The sequence below is a fragment of the Schistocerca serialis genome, chromosome 9 (genome assembly GCF_023864345.2).
Source record: "Schistocerca serialis cubense isolate TAMUIC-IGC-003099 chromosome 9, iqSchSeri2.2, whole genome shotgun sequence".
Classification (NCBI taxonomy): domain Eukaryota; kingdom Metazoa; phylum Arthropoda; class Insecta; order Orthoptera; family Acrididae; genus Schistocerca; species Schistocerca serialis.
Window position 1 is genome coordinate 245,095,176 of NC_064646.1, and position 17,741 is coordinate 245,112,916.

Here is a 17,741-nt window from a genome sequence, read left to right on the forward strand (position 1 = left end):
GCACACTCTGCTGCAGAGTGAAAATCTCATTCCGGAAATATTTACTACTCATTGACTCTTGGGGAGGTCAAACGAATCCAAGATATATGATGCAATTTTTCAAGATAACGAAAATATGCCAACTTGGTCTGTAAAAGTCATATCTCCAAAATGCACTTTTGGTGCAACCTTGTGATGTTTACTTTTACAAGGAAGGTAAAAATTTCATCAAGCACTTGCAAAATTGCAGCGATTGTTACAGGAGAATTGTGAAATTAATTCCCAGGAAGATTGTATAAAAATTCATTCTATAACTCACCATCAATCATCATCACCAATATTCCGAAACATGATTCAATATGTCTGGTTTGTCTCCAAATTATCAGAAACTCGAAACATTATCATAAATGTTAATGGGGCATGTTTTTATACGGATTTATTGCAAATGCCCTGCGATTGTAAAAAATCTGCTTTTATATGTTGCGCAAGATGTCACAAAAATTATTGCTTTGTTTGTTTTTACGATAATTACCAATGCGGTTCTTGTTTATAATTATTATTTGTATAAAAATTGAATGTTTCCCAATCGACTTGGTGGAATAACAAAGGAAAATGAAACAGAAGGAAAAAAAGTGCCGGAGGAGGAATCGAATGCGAGACCTCTGGCGAAAGAGTTCAAGCCATTACCATCTAGGCCAGATGGCGGCTCGGCAATGGACTAACATTTTATACTCATAAGGCTCCTAAGAAACTGTGGATAGATTTTTCTCGGGATTTTCCGAGTAGTGCGTCCTAATATTTTAACTACGTGAGGTGTTAGGGGTCCTCTTTCACCACACAAAATTTCGGACAAATCCCCGACCCCACGGTCGTGCTGTCTCCTTGTCAAACAACAGGTCCTCCTGCTTAAAAAATCTCCCAGTCAGCTCTCAAAAGGCAAGATTCCTTCACAGCAAAAAGTTCACTAATTAGATGCCAAAATCAAAACAAAGTCATATGTGTGACTTATCACTGGAATTAACACAAATCTAACAGTTCTCCAACAAAACAATGTCAATTAAGAATAAAACAAAGAAATTTGAACTTGGTCTTTATACTGTAAAGTAATTTGCATTGCAGAGCATTGGGTCAACAGATATTAGCATTTACACAAAAAAGTTTCAATGTCTAAGAACCTGTAAACTCATGTGGAAACAAACACAAATATCACAGACAAAACCAGTAGCAATCTCAAATATTTTCAAAGTTTCGGCTTATGAATACAAATTTGCATTTCAGAGAACATGAGTGCATGGTCTGAAAGATGAAAAGAGCATCCATGGCATAGGGGGCATTAGGGATTGATATTGCCTATAAATAAAGGTGAGAGGGAAACAACAGTTCATGATCTCGTTAATGAGTTCAAGCAGCAAGTACACATAACAGCAAAACTCCCATATCACCTGAAGAAGATGGACAGGTCAGATGTCGAAATATTATGCATAAACAAAAACTAGGCAGCACATCTGGAAGCACACCATTAATATCACAGTTGGTCAATTGCACAATAATGGTAACAAAAACCTCGGCATTAGTAATCGATCGTGTAGTTACGAATGTATGAGAGAAATACTATGTTGACAAGTAAATGACATTTGACTCTCTGATCATTTCTGCCCGTTAATAAAAGTAAAAGCTGTGTTGGATAAGCTCATCTGATTGCAGACTTAATAAAGACATCTTTCAAAATGTAGTACTCACAATTTTTCCAGGGTATTTTTTTATCAAAGCTGGGATGAAGTGTGCACAGAAATAATGTAGACGCAGAACTTTTCCAAGTTTTGTACAATATTTAAAATAAAATTTGAGCAGTTATTTCCAAGAGTATCCACATCAACAGCAATGCCCAATTAAAGAAAATGGATAGCACATATCCGAAAGTCCTCCCAGCTCATGAAATATCTTTGTCCCACAAGGAAAATTCACAATGAGCCAGAGTTCATAAACTCCTATCAAAATTACAAGAAGATTTACAGAAAGGTTTTGTTTGTGTCAGAAATATCATCAAATGACAAAACAGTACTTAATGCTGAAATTAAAAGCTAAGCAGCCTGGGCACTTCCTTATCTACAAAGACTTATGCCATGAGGGACACACAACACTTTGTTCACGTATGGAGGTTACTACGTACTAATTTCCTGGGGTGGAATATGGCATCTTGTTCTACTGAGTCCATAAAGTCACTGCTTCTGACATTGCTTTAGAATAAATTGATGTGGTAAGCATGCCCTCTGAGTCCCCATATGTAAACTGTCCAATTCCATCAATGTGCACTACAAGTCAACAAAACTATTTTTGTGACTTTGACTATCAAACGTTTTTCTGAATCCACAGCTGTAACACAACAGATCACTAATCTCCAAATTTGACCACGTCAAATAATAAGAATGTATGAAGTGTCCTTTTTAGTTAATGTAAAAAATAACAAAAAGACTATTTATAAAACTAATCATTAATAATACAACAGGTTAACAGAAGGAAAACAAGAAATGTTTTACTGAGTAGGGAAACCCCCCAACTTCAGGTCAAAGGATTCACTGCAGGGCAAGTGACATGATAAATCAACTATGAAATAGTTGAGGTGTAACATCTAAGGTTTTAAAATCTCTTACAAGCATTTTTTCAGTGATTAATCCCCTATCATTTTGTCCTACCACGACGTATTTCTGTCAGTCAGTAAAATCTAATAAGTCAATATTTAACTATCTGGTAAACCTTTTTCATCCAATGTTTTCCTATTTTCGGTGGTTGAAAAGCTTGTCCAGATTAAAAAGGTAACCTTTGGGTATCTTCACCCATGTTGATATCTGCTGCATGTAAGCAGTGCTTATCAAACTGCTTGTCTCTACTTTCTCTACACTACTGTGATACACTGTAAGCAATGACAGTGTAGTGAATAATACAGAAAATCAGTCACAATATTTATTAAATGTGTTTTACCCCACAAGAGTATACCACGATATTGGGATCACAGATTTACTTCAAACTTTGTACACCTTTAACAGGCCATTTAAAGAACATAATGTGCAAGTAGTAAGGTGCACTATTCTGGCATTTCTGAGAACTTCACAGAAGAAGTTTTACATGTCTGTTTGATATGTGAGGTATGTGTGCAAAGGTGCTAGGTGTAAGAAGTTGTTGTGGTCAAGTGATTAGCATTCACACTTAATGAGACTGTTGCGGATGAGGCGACAATTTGAATCCCGCTAACACTTAGTATTTTAATCACTGGTCACATTTAATTTACATGAAATTGTAGTGAAATTCATATGTTATTTGATTATTAACTATTTTTAATTAAATTTTCAAACATAAGGGAGATGCCTGGTAAGCCCAAGGCAAACCTCAATAAATAATTATGCTAATGACATTATTCATAATCAGTAATATAGTAAGTCACAATGTGCTAGACCACAAGAGTAATGTACAATTACTTGTCGGATTTTCTCTCAACATAACACATTGCAGGATGGGGTATTTATTGTACAGACATGGAATACATAAATTGAAATGGCATCTACTCCATCAAATGAATTCAGTTTCCCAGCATTTACAGGGAATTTTCAGAGTTTCAAATGGAAAACACATCTCATTCACATTTTGGAAAATTTCTCTTTTTTCTGATAGTTTGGATGCACACTATGAGTAATGCAAAATTTTCGCGAATACAGGTGCTGGTAATTCGTGATGTACAGTGAAATGGATTTTAATAGCATCTTCACGAGAAGCAATTTCTCTTTCACTCTTAATCAGAAAAGAACAGGTCTGAAGGTGCTTGATAAAGTACCTTTAGAAATAAATGTGACATGGTTGGCAAAACAAAGCACACTTCGAGGGTATGACTTTAACTGTGCAAGTTGGAAGGCCTGCGTCATCAATTAAGATGTCATCGTATACATGCATTTTTTCGTTTACTTGTTGATAGTTATAAACATGTTTGTTATAATAATTAAATTTCATTAAAATAGTAAGTAATAAAATAATATGAAATTAACTGAACTTCATGCAATACATGTGTTTTTTTTTTAATTATATCACCTCTCAACTGTCATATAAACTAAATAACATGAGAAAAGATACATTAACAATGAAGTTTGAGCGGGAGTTGAACCTTCGCCTCATACATGTTTTTGTTACGAATCTCAAATGTTAATCACTTGACCACCATGAACTCTTAACATCTGGAACCTACGCACAGACACATAAAACACATGATAGGTGCATAAAATTTGTCTTGTGATTTTCTTTGAATTGCCAGAGTAATGCACCTTACTACTTGCACATTTTGTTGTTTAAATGCCCTACTAAACGTGTACAAAGTTTGAAGTAAATCTGTAATCCCAACATCATGGCCTCTCCTCATCTGTAATCATGCAGAATAGGACAACGTCAATATCAAGACGTTTTTTGGTTAGGGTTAGGAGCAGAGCTAAACAAACACAAATATAAAAAAATATAAAACTCACCAGTATGAGATCAAAGATCATCTGAATTGTATGAGCATCCGGTAGCATTCCAATATCGACTGCCATGTCAAAAAAATTAAATGCTCCAAACCACAAACCCCTGTTGAGCATTGATTTGAGGATATTAGAAGCAGGAACACTGAACATCTGCACACGAGCTGGAACTCCTTCACAACATTTTGGTGGGCCAGGAACACCAACTGAGAACCACGGTTCATCAAGATCTGCTTCAATGTGAGCCTGTATGCAAAAGCAAAACAGTCTTAATCTCCACACTAGGCATTCAATCATAGTCACAGCATTTCATCCTGAAACAGTTAATATTATTTCGCTGCCCGCCATTTCTTCACCATACAGCAATTTCCAGTTGCTGAACAGCAAACCCAGGTTGTGGTGCAAGCTGCCTTATCCAACCGCTTACAGGGGCACCAAAAATTTGATTTTCAATCCTTCACACAAATACTGACGAAATTGCATTTAAAATGCAGTCATAATCTACTCATTAAAAGATGTAATCTTGTGTTAAATTAACACAGTAAAATAAGTTGCACTTAAAAACTGTATATATGACTTGACGTAACATAACTCACTGAGCACGAATATCCAAACTATCCTTATCTGTCCGTTGAGAACGAGAACACTTCATGACTTCCAACAAACTTGATACATAATTCCAAACCATTATGAAACTTTTTCTCACTCACATGCCCCACAAAATGACGAAGGGGAAAAAGTTTATCACTTACTACAATTAAGGTGTTCACGCAGTAAATCAGCTGCATCATGCATGGCGTTTTAATTATATCATTTCTCTACTAATAACTCTATTCACAACACATTTGCAAACAGGATCCACATACACCACTTAGATGTACCTGCAAAATTATGTCACTATATAAAACACAGATCAGGAAACAAGACATAAAAACACTGAAATGTGTGAAAAACTACCTTTTGCTTATAAAGTAGTGCGAATTACTCAGATTATACTCATTCAGTGTTTGATAATGACAGCACTTTGCGACTTCCAACAAACTTTAAAAATAATTTCGAAATATTTCAACTTTTTCTTGCTTACATACTGAACATCAAATAATTGACACATTAATTCATATGTAAATTAATCAAAATCAGAAGCTTTTTTAAATATGCAAGCTCTATTCTTTCAAACTCAGGCAGGGGGTGACAGGTGAAAGAAATCTAAATGAGTAATGTTCTAAATGAATAACATGGCAACTAATATGATTTGGTGGTTCTGTTCTGACTGAAATATGCAAGTGACTAAGTGTTGCAGCAGCAGCAACATTAATAAAGACTGGACACAGCAACCAAATTGCAATATTAAGTAGTGAAGATAAATTTAACTACACTGTCATTTTTTATGTTTACTATTGTTTCCTTAGTTGCGTTTACAGGGTACATAAAGAATACTTTTACAAATGTTGGGGCCATTTTTCTTATACCAAACCCAGAAAAAAACATCTAGTGAACACGGGCTTTAAAATATGTAGCATTTATTCAGCTTTGAAACACGTCTCTTCTACTGAAGAAGTACTCATAGCTCTTGAGGTGTGAATTTTACACTCCATGTTTATTAGACTTTTTTTTTATAGTTTTGGTGTAAGGAACCTATCCCCAAAATTTATAAAAGTATTTTTGAAACACCCCAACTATTCCTGGCATGTTTCCCCAAATGCACCTAAAAAAATGCACCTAAATGTAGGGCTGTTTTTATTGTGCCATGTGTGTTTCATTTATTTGATTTGTGAAGCATCTTAGTGGCCTGTAACTCACTGTTTCTGTAAACAAAATTTGTGTTATGTAACAATAACAGATTTGTTACTACATTACACCTTTTTTTTATTCTTTTGTTATTACGTGAGAAATAACTTTCTGTGGCACCAGTTTCATGATGTTAGAGTAATACTTGTTTCTACTTATGAACTGGTATCTTATTAGTGCATATGTGCCATAACTGACTTCTACTTAGATAGTATGCCTACTTGGGCTGTCCAGTTTTCCCATGCACCACCTTAATGCCTAACTTCCACTGGTCACAACATTTTGGTTTGGTTCTTAACTTTACTAGAAAACTTTGATGAACATATAGTCCTTGCAATGAGCAAGATAGTAATAAATGACCAATTCAATGTAAGTAACAACTCATTCATCAAGTTTGCCACTAAAACAATAACAGACGTGTAACACTTCCCCCCCCCCCCCCCCCACACACACACACACACACACACCAAAAGAATACTTAATGACATGTAGACACCAACCATACAAAAAACACACACACCAACCAAAAGAATACTAAATGACATATAGACACCAAAAGATGAACAAAAAACACAATGCTATTGTTTTAGTGACCAACATTGATCATATGATCAATGAGTTGTTACCAGAATTGATTTGGTCTTTTATTACTTTCTTGTTCAGTGTTAGGGCTCATGGTACGTGGAAGTTTTACTGTAATATTAGGGTTCTTTTGCTGTGATTGTTCACCCTAACAATTTTCACATACTATTCTTTGTTAGATAGTTCACATCCTGTTCTTTATTGGGTGTTCAGCAAAGAAAGAATGGATGTTTGCTTACTTCAAACAATGGAAAATCCAGGAAGGAATAATGACAATATTACAAAAACAATAGTTGCTACTCACTACACAGCAGATATACTGAGTTGCAGGTATACACTTCAAAAGGAGTGTCACACAAATCTTTCACTCAAACACGCCTTCAAAAGAGCGCACGTATAACTCACATACATGATCACAGTCTCTGGCTGCCAAGGCCTGACTGCAAACAGCAGTGCATGATGGAAGAAATAAACTGGGTGATGGGAGTGAGGGGAAGGGATAGCAGGGTAGGTGTGAGGGATGGCCAAGTGCTGCTTGTGGAAGCATACAGGGATGAAATGGGGAGAGGATAGAACAAGTACATCTAGTCGAAGATTGGACATAGGGTAGGCGGCAGGGGGGGAGGGGGAGGAGATGGAAAAGGAGAGAAGTAAAAACACTGTGGCTGTGTTGGTGGAATAGAGAGCTGCGTAGTGCTGGAATGGGAACAGGGAAGTACATAGGAGGGTAAAGGACAAGGACTGACGAAGGTTAAGGCCAGGAGGGTTATGGGAACACAGGATATATTGTAGGGAGAATTCGCCACCTGTGCAATCCAGAAAAGCTGGTACTGGTAGGAAGAATCCAGATGGAACAACCTGTGAAGCAGTCACTGAAATGAAGAACATCGTGTTGGGTGGTGTGCTCAGCAATGGGATGGTCCAGCTGTCTCTTGGTCACAGTTTGTTGGTGGCCATTCATGCAGAAAGACAGCTTGTTGGTTGTCATGCCCACATCGAATGCCACACAGTGGTTGCAGCTTAGCTTGTATACCACATGGCCGGTTTCACAGGTAGTCCTTGATGGAACAGGTGATGCTTGTGACCGCACTGGAGTAGGTGCTGCTGAGAGGATATAGGGGACAGGTCTTGCATCTAGGTCTATTACAGGGATATGAGCCATGAGGCAAGGGGTTGGGAGCAGGAGTTGTATAGAGAGGTGGAGGTCAACATTGAGAAACTCTTCTTGTTGGGTTGAGGAGGACCGGGTGAAGCAAATGGGGGAGGTGTTGAGGCTCTGGAGGAATGTGGATAGGGCATCCTCAACCTTGATCCAGATCACGAAGATGTCATCAATGAATCTGAATAACATGAGGGGTTTGGGATTCTGGGTGGTTAGAAAGGATTCCTCTAGATAGCCCATGAACAGGTTGGCTTTGGACAGTGCTATGTGTATGCCCATAGCTGTACCCCGGATTTGTTAGTAGGTAATGTCTCCAATGGAGAAGTAATGGTGGGTGAGGATATAGTTGGTTGTGGCTACTAGGAAGGAGGTGATTGGTTTGGAATTCGTGGGGCAATGGGAAATATAGCGTTCAATAGTTGTGCAGCCATGGGCGATATGGACATTAGTGTAGAGGCAGGTGGCAAGAATAGTGGCGAGCACGGCACCATGTGATAAAGGAACAGGAACTGTGGAGAGTCAGTAGAGGAAATGATTAATAAATTTTGTATAGGAGGGTGGGTAGCAGGTAAGAGGCTGAAGATGTTGGTCTATGAGAGCAGAGATTCTCTCAATGGGGACACACTAACCAGCTGCAATGGGGCATTCTGGAGGGTTGGGTTTATGGACTTTAGGAAGCGTGTAGAAGGTAGGAGTGCTTGTTAAGTGTACATTTCTTTTTGTTGTTTACCTCACGGGTGCTCCTGTTAGGTTTGTTTGATTTACTGTATTGTCTGTGGAGTTCTATGGTGAAACATACGGCAGGTGGGTGCATCTTAATTACTAACTACAGAGCATAAGGGTACCCCTTTCATTATAAATCTTTGGCAGACCATACAACCTAGGTGGAATGGCAGCACCAGGATGAACCTTTTTGCACACATCTTCTGATAAATTACTCATTTTCCAAAGTGAAGCAGTCTTGCGGTCAATTCTTTCTGTGGGGTTGCTGCATAACCTTCTGTAAGCAGAGTCTTTGAGCAGCAAATCCATTTTAAAGACATAATCATCCCACATCAGAACATGGGAGGCTTCCATTCTTGGATGTAATGGTTTACAAAAAATGTTATGGTACTCTGGGACATAGTGTTCATAAAAAGCTGACTCATACCAAACAGACTGGCATATCAACAGTTGCCATCCACTGTACCACCAAAATAGTACCCTTAGGACTCTGGTACACACAGCATACGCTATTTCCAATGCGGACAGTTTAAACCATGAATTTGTACAATTGACAGCTGTGTTTAAGGAGAATGGACACTATGAGATGCAGATTCGTTGGGTTATGGAGTTTGGACCATCCCTGGAGGTGCATGAACAGCAGCATCGATCTGTTGCCTTTATTCCTTATGCTGGAGACATATCCTTGGAGACTGGAAGAATTTTATGGACTTTTAATGTTAAGAGTGTGATCTGTCTAACTTCCACGATTAAGACACTCCTCAGCTCTGTCCAACATGATTTGGAACCTAGAAAGAGTGAAATATGCAAAACTTCATTAGTTTCGTACAGTTAAGCACAGGTTCATGGAACATCACCATCACACAAGATTACAACAGCCTAAAAAATCAGTGGTAGCCCAACAAGGTTTAAATGGGGGACACGGATGAAATTTGACAAGACTGATAGATGCCACTACAGGTTTCCTGAACAGTGTTTACAAAAGGGTGATGAAAATTATGTTGGCAGAAAATGTATAATAATAAAGACAAGATTTTTTTCCTCTAATAGAACATGGAACCCTGTACTGGCATGGCTGTGTCAAGTGTTCTACTAGGGGCTGTGCCACCACCCTAGCCTTGAGGGCAGCACCTGTGGTGGGTGACACACGCACTCTGTATTGAATGGAGACCAATACAGGACAACAATCTGCAGCCTTTGTATCAGTTTTCATCAGGACTCACCAGCAGCAGTGTTCTCCTAAAGATGGGGGACAAGGAGAACACCAAAATATAGAATCAGGTTGATTTTAGAATCTGGCAGCAAACCCAAGAAGACTACCAGGAAAGAAGTTTATTGTTATAATGGAATTTTGGTCAGTCTAAGTCCACAAGAGCCACTAGCTTAAAGCTGCTAATGCTTATAAGCATTTCCACAATCAGCAAACCAGTGTGCCAGTCACTTATAAGTGCAACTGTCCACAGGCATATTATGCAGTCTAGGTGTGAACACTTCTTTGCACAGTTAGAAAAGGGTCCAGGAACAGTTTTTTGTGCCTACAATTTTGTTTTCTTGTGATTAGTTGTCCAGAATGTACACAATTCGATATGGTGGCCAAATAACTGAAACTGAGACCTTCAAATGTTAAAACACGTAAAAAGAACGAAAAATTTACAGACGATCAGTTACTGAACATATTAGAAGATAGTGACTTTGAATTTGAAGATGACAATTTGGAATAAGATACATGGAATAATGAGAATGTAGAAACTGGCCAGAGAGATGACAGTGTGGAAGCAGAGCTTTCAAATATGACTCATGACAATGCAGAATTGGAAGATACGGATGATAATGGTGGTGTTAGTGATGATGATTATGATGAAGATAATGACGATGAACCCACACTGACCGAAGTTTATAAATCAGGCAAGACTTGGCATGACGAACCATACAACATAACAAACCATACGACAGGAAGCATCAGCCACTAACAAAAGGGGGATTTTTACTGATCCTACTAGCAAAACAATAATGGATTTTTTTAGGCCACACTTACTTCAGTGAGAAGCTAATGAAACTAATGACAACTTTTTAAATATATTTCTGAGTGAAAATACAAAGGATAGGTCTAGTATTTGTAGAATCCGGATAGTGCAGAACAAATATTGTCTTCTTGAGTATTTCATTACATATGGGTACCATATTTACTCGAATCTAAGCCGCACTCGAATCTAAGCCGCACCTGAAAAATGAGACTCAAAATCAAGGGGAGACAAAAGTTTTAGACCGCACCTCCAAATCGAAACAAAGTTGGTCCATTGTAACTTGAGACACAATTTAGGTCGAATGGATGAAGATACAGCTACAGTAGTTTGGTTCGAGTCGTAAGCTTAGCAGTTAAGTTTTACCCGGTAGCCACTGCTATGCATCAGGCACGCTGTCTGTATTCCTTTTTCACGTGCTTCGTCTGGTTTGAATTGATTGCTTATTTTGCTTTGATCTGATAACTGCTGTTCTCTTTGTTATAGGTGTTTACGTCAATCTAAGCTGAAAATGCATTATCGTACTGTGTCATGCATTGTTTGTTGAAGAAGAAGAAGAGAGGAATTGTCTCATAAGCGAAACAATGTCAAGCGACTGCTATTTGTTGTTACTAACACTGCTGCTTTCTTTGATAATGATCAACAAGAACCAAATAATGGACCGTGTATGATAGAAGATATTCTGAACGAGAGTTTAGCAAAAAATTTTCGTCGTTTGAAAATCTTTGCAGATACCTCTTTAGTACATTACATTCTGCACAGAAATTAGAGGAGTCATCTTAGATTTAAAAATCTAGTGAGTTGCCGTGCTTCATTTCTGACTGTATCACTATTCAGCATAAGAATAATACAAATACCAGCATCTGAAGAAATTGCAACTACAACACATTGCAGAAGTGAAAGGGTGTGTACAGGCTGAAGAACTATGTTAGTCCACTGTGATTTTTTTGAGAACTGGTCTGTAGTCCTCCCACAAGAAATACAAGGGTATCATTGGAGTAATGATCAGGTTCCAATTTTTCCAGGAGTGACATATTTTCAAACCAAGACCACAACTGTTGCAGTTATAAGTAATGACACAGGACATGGACACGGCACATGCTTTGCTAGCAATGCGCAAAATTCTTCAACTGCAAACATGAGCAGAGAAAAATCATCATTATTTCTGATGGTGCTCCCAGTCATTTTAAAAATCGTTACCAGCTTTTTGAATTGAGTAAGTTGCTCGTGCCAACTGACTGGGTATACACTGCTACTTGTAATGGGAAGGGGCCTTGTGATGACGTAGGTGGTCTGCTGAAGACCAAATACAGCTGTGAATCAGAATACTGAGGATTTTACGAGAGTCATGAAATCTTACACATAAAAAGCCCTCATTCTTTTGTCCAAAGAGGAAATCTAAGAATTCCATGACTAGAAAAAATAAGAATGGTCCAAACAAACTACTCCTGTGAAACAAATTCAGAAGACACATTTTTGGACACAAAGTGATGGGCAAATTGCATGCACTTTAATCAGCAAGAAAGAACTTTCACTTGTTTGACCAACACCTCAGAAACAGCAGGATAATATTGAAAGGGGGACGTTTGTGGCATGTGTGTATGACTGTGGGCTGGTGGGTCGCAGAGATTATAGACATCAGATAAGAGTTAAACGAAATTGTAGTGAACTTTATGCTACCACATGGACCAGCTGCTGGATATAGGTTTCCAGCTCAAGGACAACAATGCCATCAGTGCTCACTTCCTGTTTAAGTGCTCCAGTTCCTATTGGTTCCACAGAAAGGCATAACTCTATATCAAAGGAAGATACTGAAGCAGTGGAATACATTTTTAGTTCATTGACTGGCTAGTTTCAGTACAAAACAGAGTACACAGACTTAGTATTAATTGAAACCTTTACGTCTTTGGAGTTTTCACATACATTTTGGAATCATTTAAAATCCTTAAAAAATTAGTCTCTTACTCATCTTTCAAAACTGAAATTATGTTAAATAAGGCTAGGTTTTGATTTTTATGAGCATGTTGTGTGATAATAAAACAGGTTTTATGTATGGCAAAAATTTCAGTTGTTTATAAAACCTGTTCAACCTAAAAGTGGAAGCTCTCCTTTTCAGGGAATGTAGAACTATATGGTACTAATCAACAGAGAAAAAATTAAAATATCATGGATTGGCATTTTTGGAAAAAACAAATTCCATACATTATAAAAATGCTCAGAATGCTAGAGTAAAAGAACTCTGACAGGTGAGTCCAAGTGCAGGATTTCTTTGCAATCATAAAGCAATTATCTTTCAAATAAAAAGCAAACCAACAAAATATCTAGAACTGTTCCAGAGATACAGCATTTTAAACTTTTTTCCAAAATTCACCTCTTCAAAATGGTATGTGCAGTGTCATCTTTGGAGGGCTGTATCTCGATGCAGAAATTTTTTTGGAGAAAAAAAAAAAAAATACGTATTCCTTACTTAGTCCTTCATTTTAACATATGCTAAATTCAATAACATCTGAGACTATGAAGGTAACATTCTTTTCCTAGTGGCCTTCCAGAATTGATATGGAGCCAGAATTGATATGGACTATGCTGGTAAAACACCAACTCTCCAACATCACTGTGACTGGAAAAAGATCTTGCAAGAATGGGACAGACGACGACTGAAGAGAATCGTTCAATGTGACAGAAGCACAACCCTTCTGTAAACTGCTGCAGTTTCAATGCTGGGCCATCAACAAGTGTCAATGTGTGAACCATTCAACAAAACATCATTGATACAGGCTTCCGGAGCCGAAGACCCACTTGTGTACCCTTGATGACTGCACGACACAAAACTTTACAGTTCGCCTGGGCCCGTCAACACTGACATTGGACTGTTGATGACTGGACACATGTTGCCTGGTTAGATGAGTCTTGTTTCAAATTGTATCGAGCAAATGGACATGTATGGGTATGGAGACAACCTCGTGAATCGGGATGCTCCATAATGGTGTGGGGCATGTGCAGTTGGGTGTCAATTCCCTCCAGCACTACTTCAGACATCAGTTGAGTCCATGACAACTTGTGTTGCAGCACTACTGCATGTTCCTGAGGACCCTACATGATATTAGGCAGGTGCACCAGTTTCTTTGGCTCTTCAGTGTATATCATGAAAGACATAAATATGGCATCAAAATGTGTAAGGTAAAAAATCTGGATGGTGCACTGTATTCAAGCAGATGCTTAACGATATGGGTGGGAAAATCTATGCTGAAAAATTCATGTATGATAAGCTGCATTTACGTACCAATTACCACAACAGCTCTGCAGCACTAAAATTGTACTAAATTTGGAAATACAATGCAATGGGACACTACAGTGGAATAGGAAATCTGCAAAACAGGGTTAATGAAAGACAGTTTCTCATTATTCCCAAAGACTGATGATCAGAAAATGGAAGGACTGATGATAGATTAGTTAATCCCTACAAAATTTCATAACATCGTGGTACAGATTATGAATCCACATAGCAAACAGTCACAAAATCACTATCAATTCTCAAATACAATACAAATAGGCCTGATAGTGATGGGCAGGAGCAGATGCCATTTCATTATTTATGTAAGTGGCTGACCATTAGCTGACCTATTCCTCTGCATAATTGGTACGTTACTTTTCCATATGCATTGTCTGTACAACAAAAACCCAGAGTAAAACGATACTCTATGAATATAGAATAAAAATAATAAATAGCATACTTTTCACAGTTCCAAGAGGTATGAGAAAGACATCTCATAATAAAAGAAACATTATACAAAAGCCAGAAACAACTGGAGACAAAATGCAAGTACTGGGGAATAAGTATACAAAGTGTACCTAACGAGATGAGTGTACTCACAACATATGAGTGCAGAGACTGTCCAAACAATCTTGGATTCTGTGAAATGAATGCGAGAGGGTATGTTCCACTCCACTTGTTATTACAGTTTCCTTCCATTCCATCCACATAGGGAGCATGGGAAGAAAGATTGATTGAATGCCTCTGTGCATGCTGTTATTAACCTAATCTTGCCCCCACAGTACCTATGTGGGCGATACACAATGGGCTGTAGTATGTTTCTAGAGTCTCTACGTACAGCCAGTTCTTGAAACTGTGTAAGTAGGCTTTCTCAAGATAGTTTCTGTCTGTCTTCAAGATTCCGCCAGTTCAGTTTCTGCAGCACCTCTGTGACACTCTCTACTGTCCAAACTTTCAATATCTCCCTGTTAGTCCTATTTGGTACAGATCCCACACACCTCATCAGTATTCTAGAATGGGTCACACAAGTGATTTGTAAGCAACCTCCTTTGTACATTGGTTGCGGTTCCTCAGTATTCTACCAATAAACAGAAGTCTACAACCTGCTTTACCCACAACTGGGCTTATGTGATTAATTCCATTTCACATCCCAACTAAGTATGAGCTAGCGGATTCGAACTGTAACTCACCAACATTTTACTCATAGGACATTACACTTTCTCATTTTGCGAAGTGCACAATTTTACATTTCTGGACATTTAAAGCAAGTTGTCAATAACAGCACCATTTTGAAAATTTACGAAGATCTGATTGAATATTTATACAGTTTCTTTCAGATGATACTTTATTACAGACAACTACATCGTCTGCAAAAAGTACAATTTCACTATTAATATTGTCCATAAGGTTATTAGCATACAAAATGAACAGTTAGCGTCCCAACACACTTCCCCAGGGACACACCCAAGGTTACTTCTACACGACTCTGCATCCAGGATGACACACTGGGTCCTCCCTTTAAAAAAATAAAATAATAATAATAGTAATAAATCCTCAATCCAGACACAAATTTTGCTCGATGCCCCATATGATCATATTTCTGGAAATAAGCATAAATGTAGTACCGAGTCAAATCCTTTTCGAAAATCAAGAAATACTGCATCTATCTGTTTTGATCCAAATCTTTCATTACAAATCATGTCATGGACACTGGCAATAGTGTTGCGGATCACTTCCATTACTCTTCTCGTACATGAGTGTGTTCTGTGCTTTCCTCCAGTTAATGGAAAGGTTCTTTTTGTTCCAGGGATGTACAATACATTATAGTTAGAAGAGGGGGTAACACAGCCACAAATTCAGTGTAGAATCCAATAAGGATTCTGTTGATCCCCTGTGATTTGTTCAATTTTAACGATTTCATCTGTTTTTCAACTCACTGACACTAATACTTATTTTACTCCATCTTTTCAGCGGTACGAGGGTTAAATTGTGGTAATTCTCCAAGGTTTCCCTTTGGAGAGGAAGATCTGAAAGATGAATTAAGCATTTCAGCTTTCGTTTTGCTACACTCAATTTCAGTTCCCATGTTATTTGCGAATGACTGGGTACTAACTTCAGGGCCACTAACAGCCTTTACATTCAACCACAATTTCTTTAGGTTTTGTGAATGATCATTTGACTATACTCTGTTATAGATAGCAGTCACTGAAGGCTTCATGCATTGCTCTCCTGACAGGCAAATGCATTTCATTCAGCATCTATGTACTACATAGCCGCATGCTTTGTTTTATGCCTATTATGCAGTAGTCTCTGTTTCTTTAGACATTTCTTTGCAGTCACCATATCCTATGGAGGGTCCCTCCAATTATGAACTGCTTTACTGGGTTCATATCTATCCAGCACATGATCAACTATTCTCTTAAACCTGAGCCAGAGTTTCTCTACATGCTCCTGTCCTGTGCTGAAAGTTTCAAGTTCCCCACTGAGGTAAGATACTACAAATTATCTGTATAGTTTACTGAACATTAGTTCTCCTTTGCAGTTTGGTAATCATTGCTGCCACAACCATATAATGGTCACTGATAATAGTTTTGATGTGGACATCACCAAAGCGGTGAGGTCCTTTTGTTGCCAATGAATCTAATATATTTTCATCATGAATCGGGTTCCAAAATATCTGTTCTAGGTAGTTTTCAGGGAAGATATAGTAATTTTTTTGGCAGTATGCCTTTCACACCCACCACTAACAAAAGAATAATTTTCCCAATCAATTCTCTGATGGTTGCACTCCCCACTGATGATTATAGCAAGATTGCGAAACTTGGGGCAATACAAGGATCCAATCACCATTTTATGCCCACCTTTCATATTGAGGCATGCCCAAACCATCACACAAGCAGCTCTAATTTATATCTTGGTGGATTTGAGTTTCCTGTCTTCTGTCCAACAACTACACTACATCAATTTCCCATTAGCCTGTCCTTCCAATTCCTGAAAAATTTCAGTGTTATCAATTTCAGCTTTCTGTACATAGTGTTATCTGTTCTCCACTGCTTTTCAGGAGCCCTTCAAACTTGAAAACTTTGTTGTGAATGCTTCAACAGTTAACTAGTAGCATTTTAATACTCTTGCCCATGGGGGAGCATCTGTGCATGATACAAGTATAACTGGCAATTGCGTGTGTTAATCAGCTGTGAATAGTGTCATGTCAAAACCACAATCAAATCCAGATCCGATGGCAGGATCTTCAATGTTTTCATGAAACTATAGTGGCTGAAGCAGGAATGTTCCACAATGTCCCACAACAACTTCCACATTTTTACAATCAAAGATAGACAAAAACAAATTAAAAGAGTGTTACATCACTTGTTGAATGCACCTCATACATCAATCACATATTATAAAATATACAAACATTACAAGCACAATATATTTGAAGAACATTTCAGAAATTATACATACTAAATCAGATATAATTGCCCATGGTTAGGCTCGAACTGGTGAGCCACAGCACACCGACCAACAATGTTAACCACTACGCCACACTGCCAGTTATGTAGTAGGATTTAGTGTGGGAACATTTCGAAGAAGTAAGGATATGGACAAAGGGGATTTTTGTAGAATAGTTTTGTAAAGTAAGTTTATGGTAAAGTGAAAGTTAATTCAGGTATAAATAACAATAGTAAATAACTTTATGCATAAGCAAAACTTCAGCA

At 37.9% G+C, this 17,741-nt stretch overlaps 1 protein-coding gene across 3 annotated transcripts in view; it reads right to left on the reverse strand.

Moving 5' to 3' along the window:
• Positions 1-17,741, reverse strand: part of LOC126419014 (uncharacterized) — a 474,218-nt gene that overhangs the window by 103,264 nt on the left and 353,213 nt on the right. For all 3 annotated transcript variants that reach the window (XM_050086069.1, XM_050086068.1, XM_050086070.1), the window contains one exon: positions 4,485-4,724. In XM_050086069.1, the coding sequence (XP_049942026.1) occupies positions 4,485-4,724 (240 nt within the window). The remainder of the gene's footprint in view (positions 1-4,484; positions 4,725-17,741) is intronic.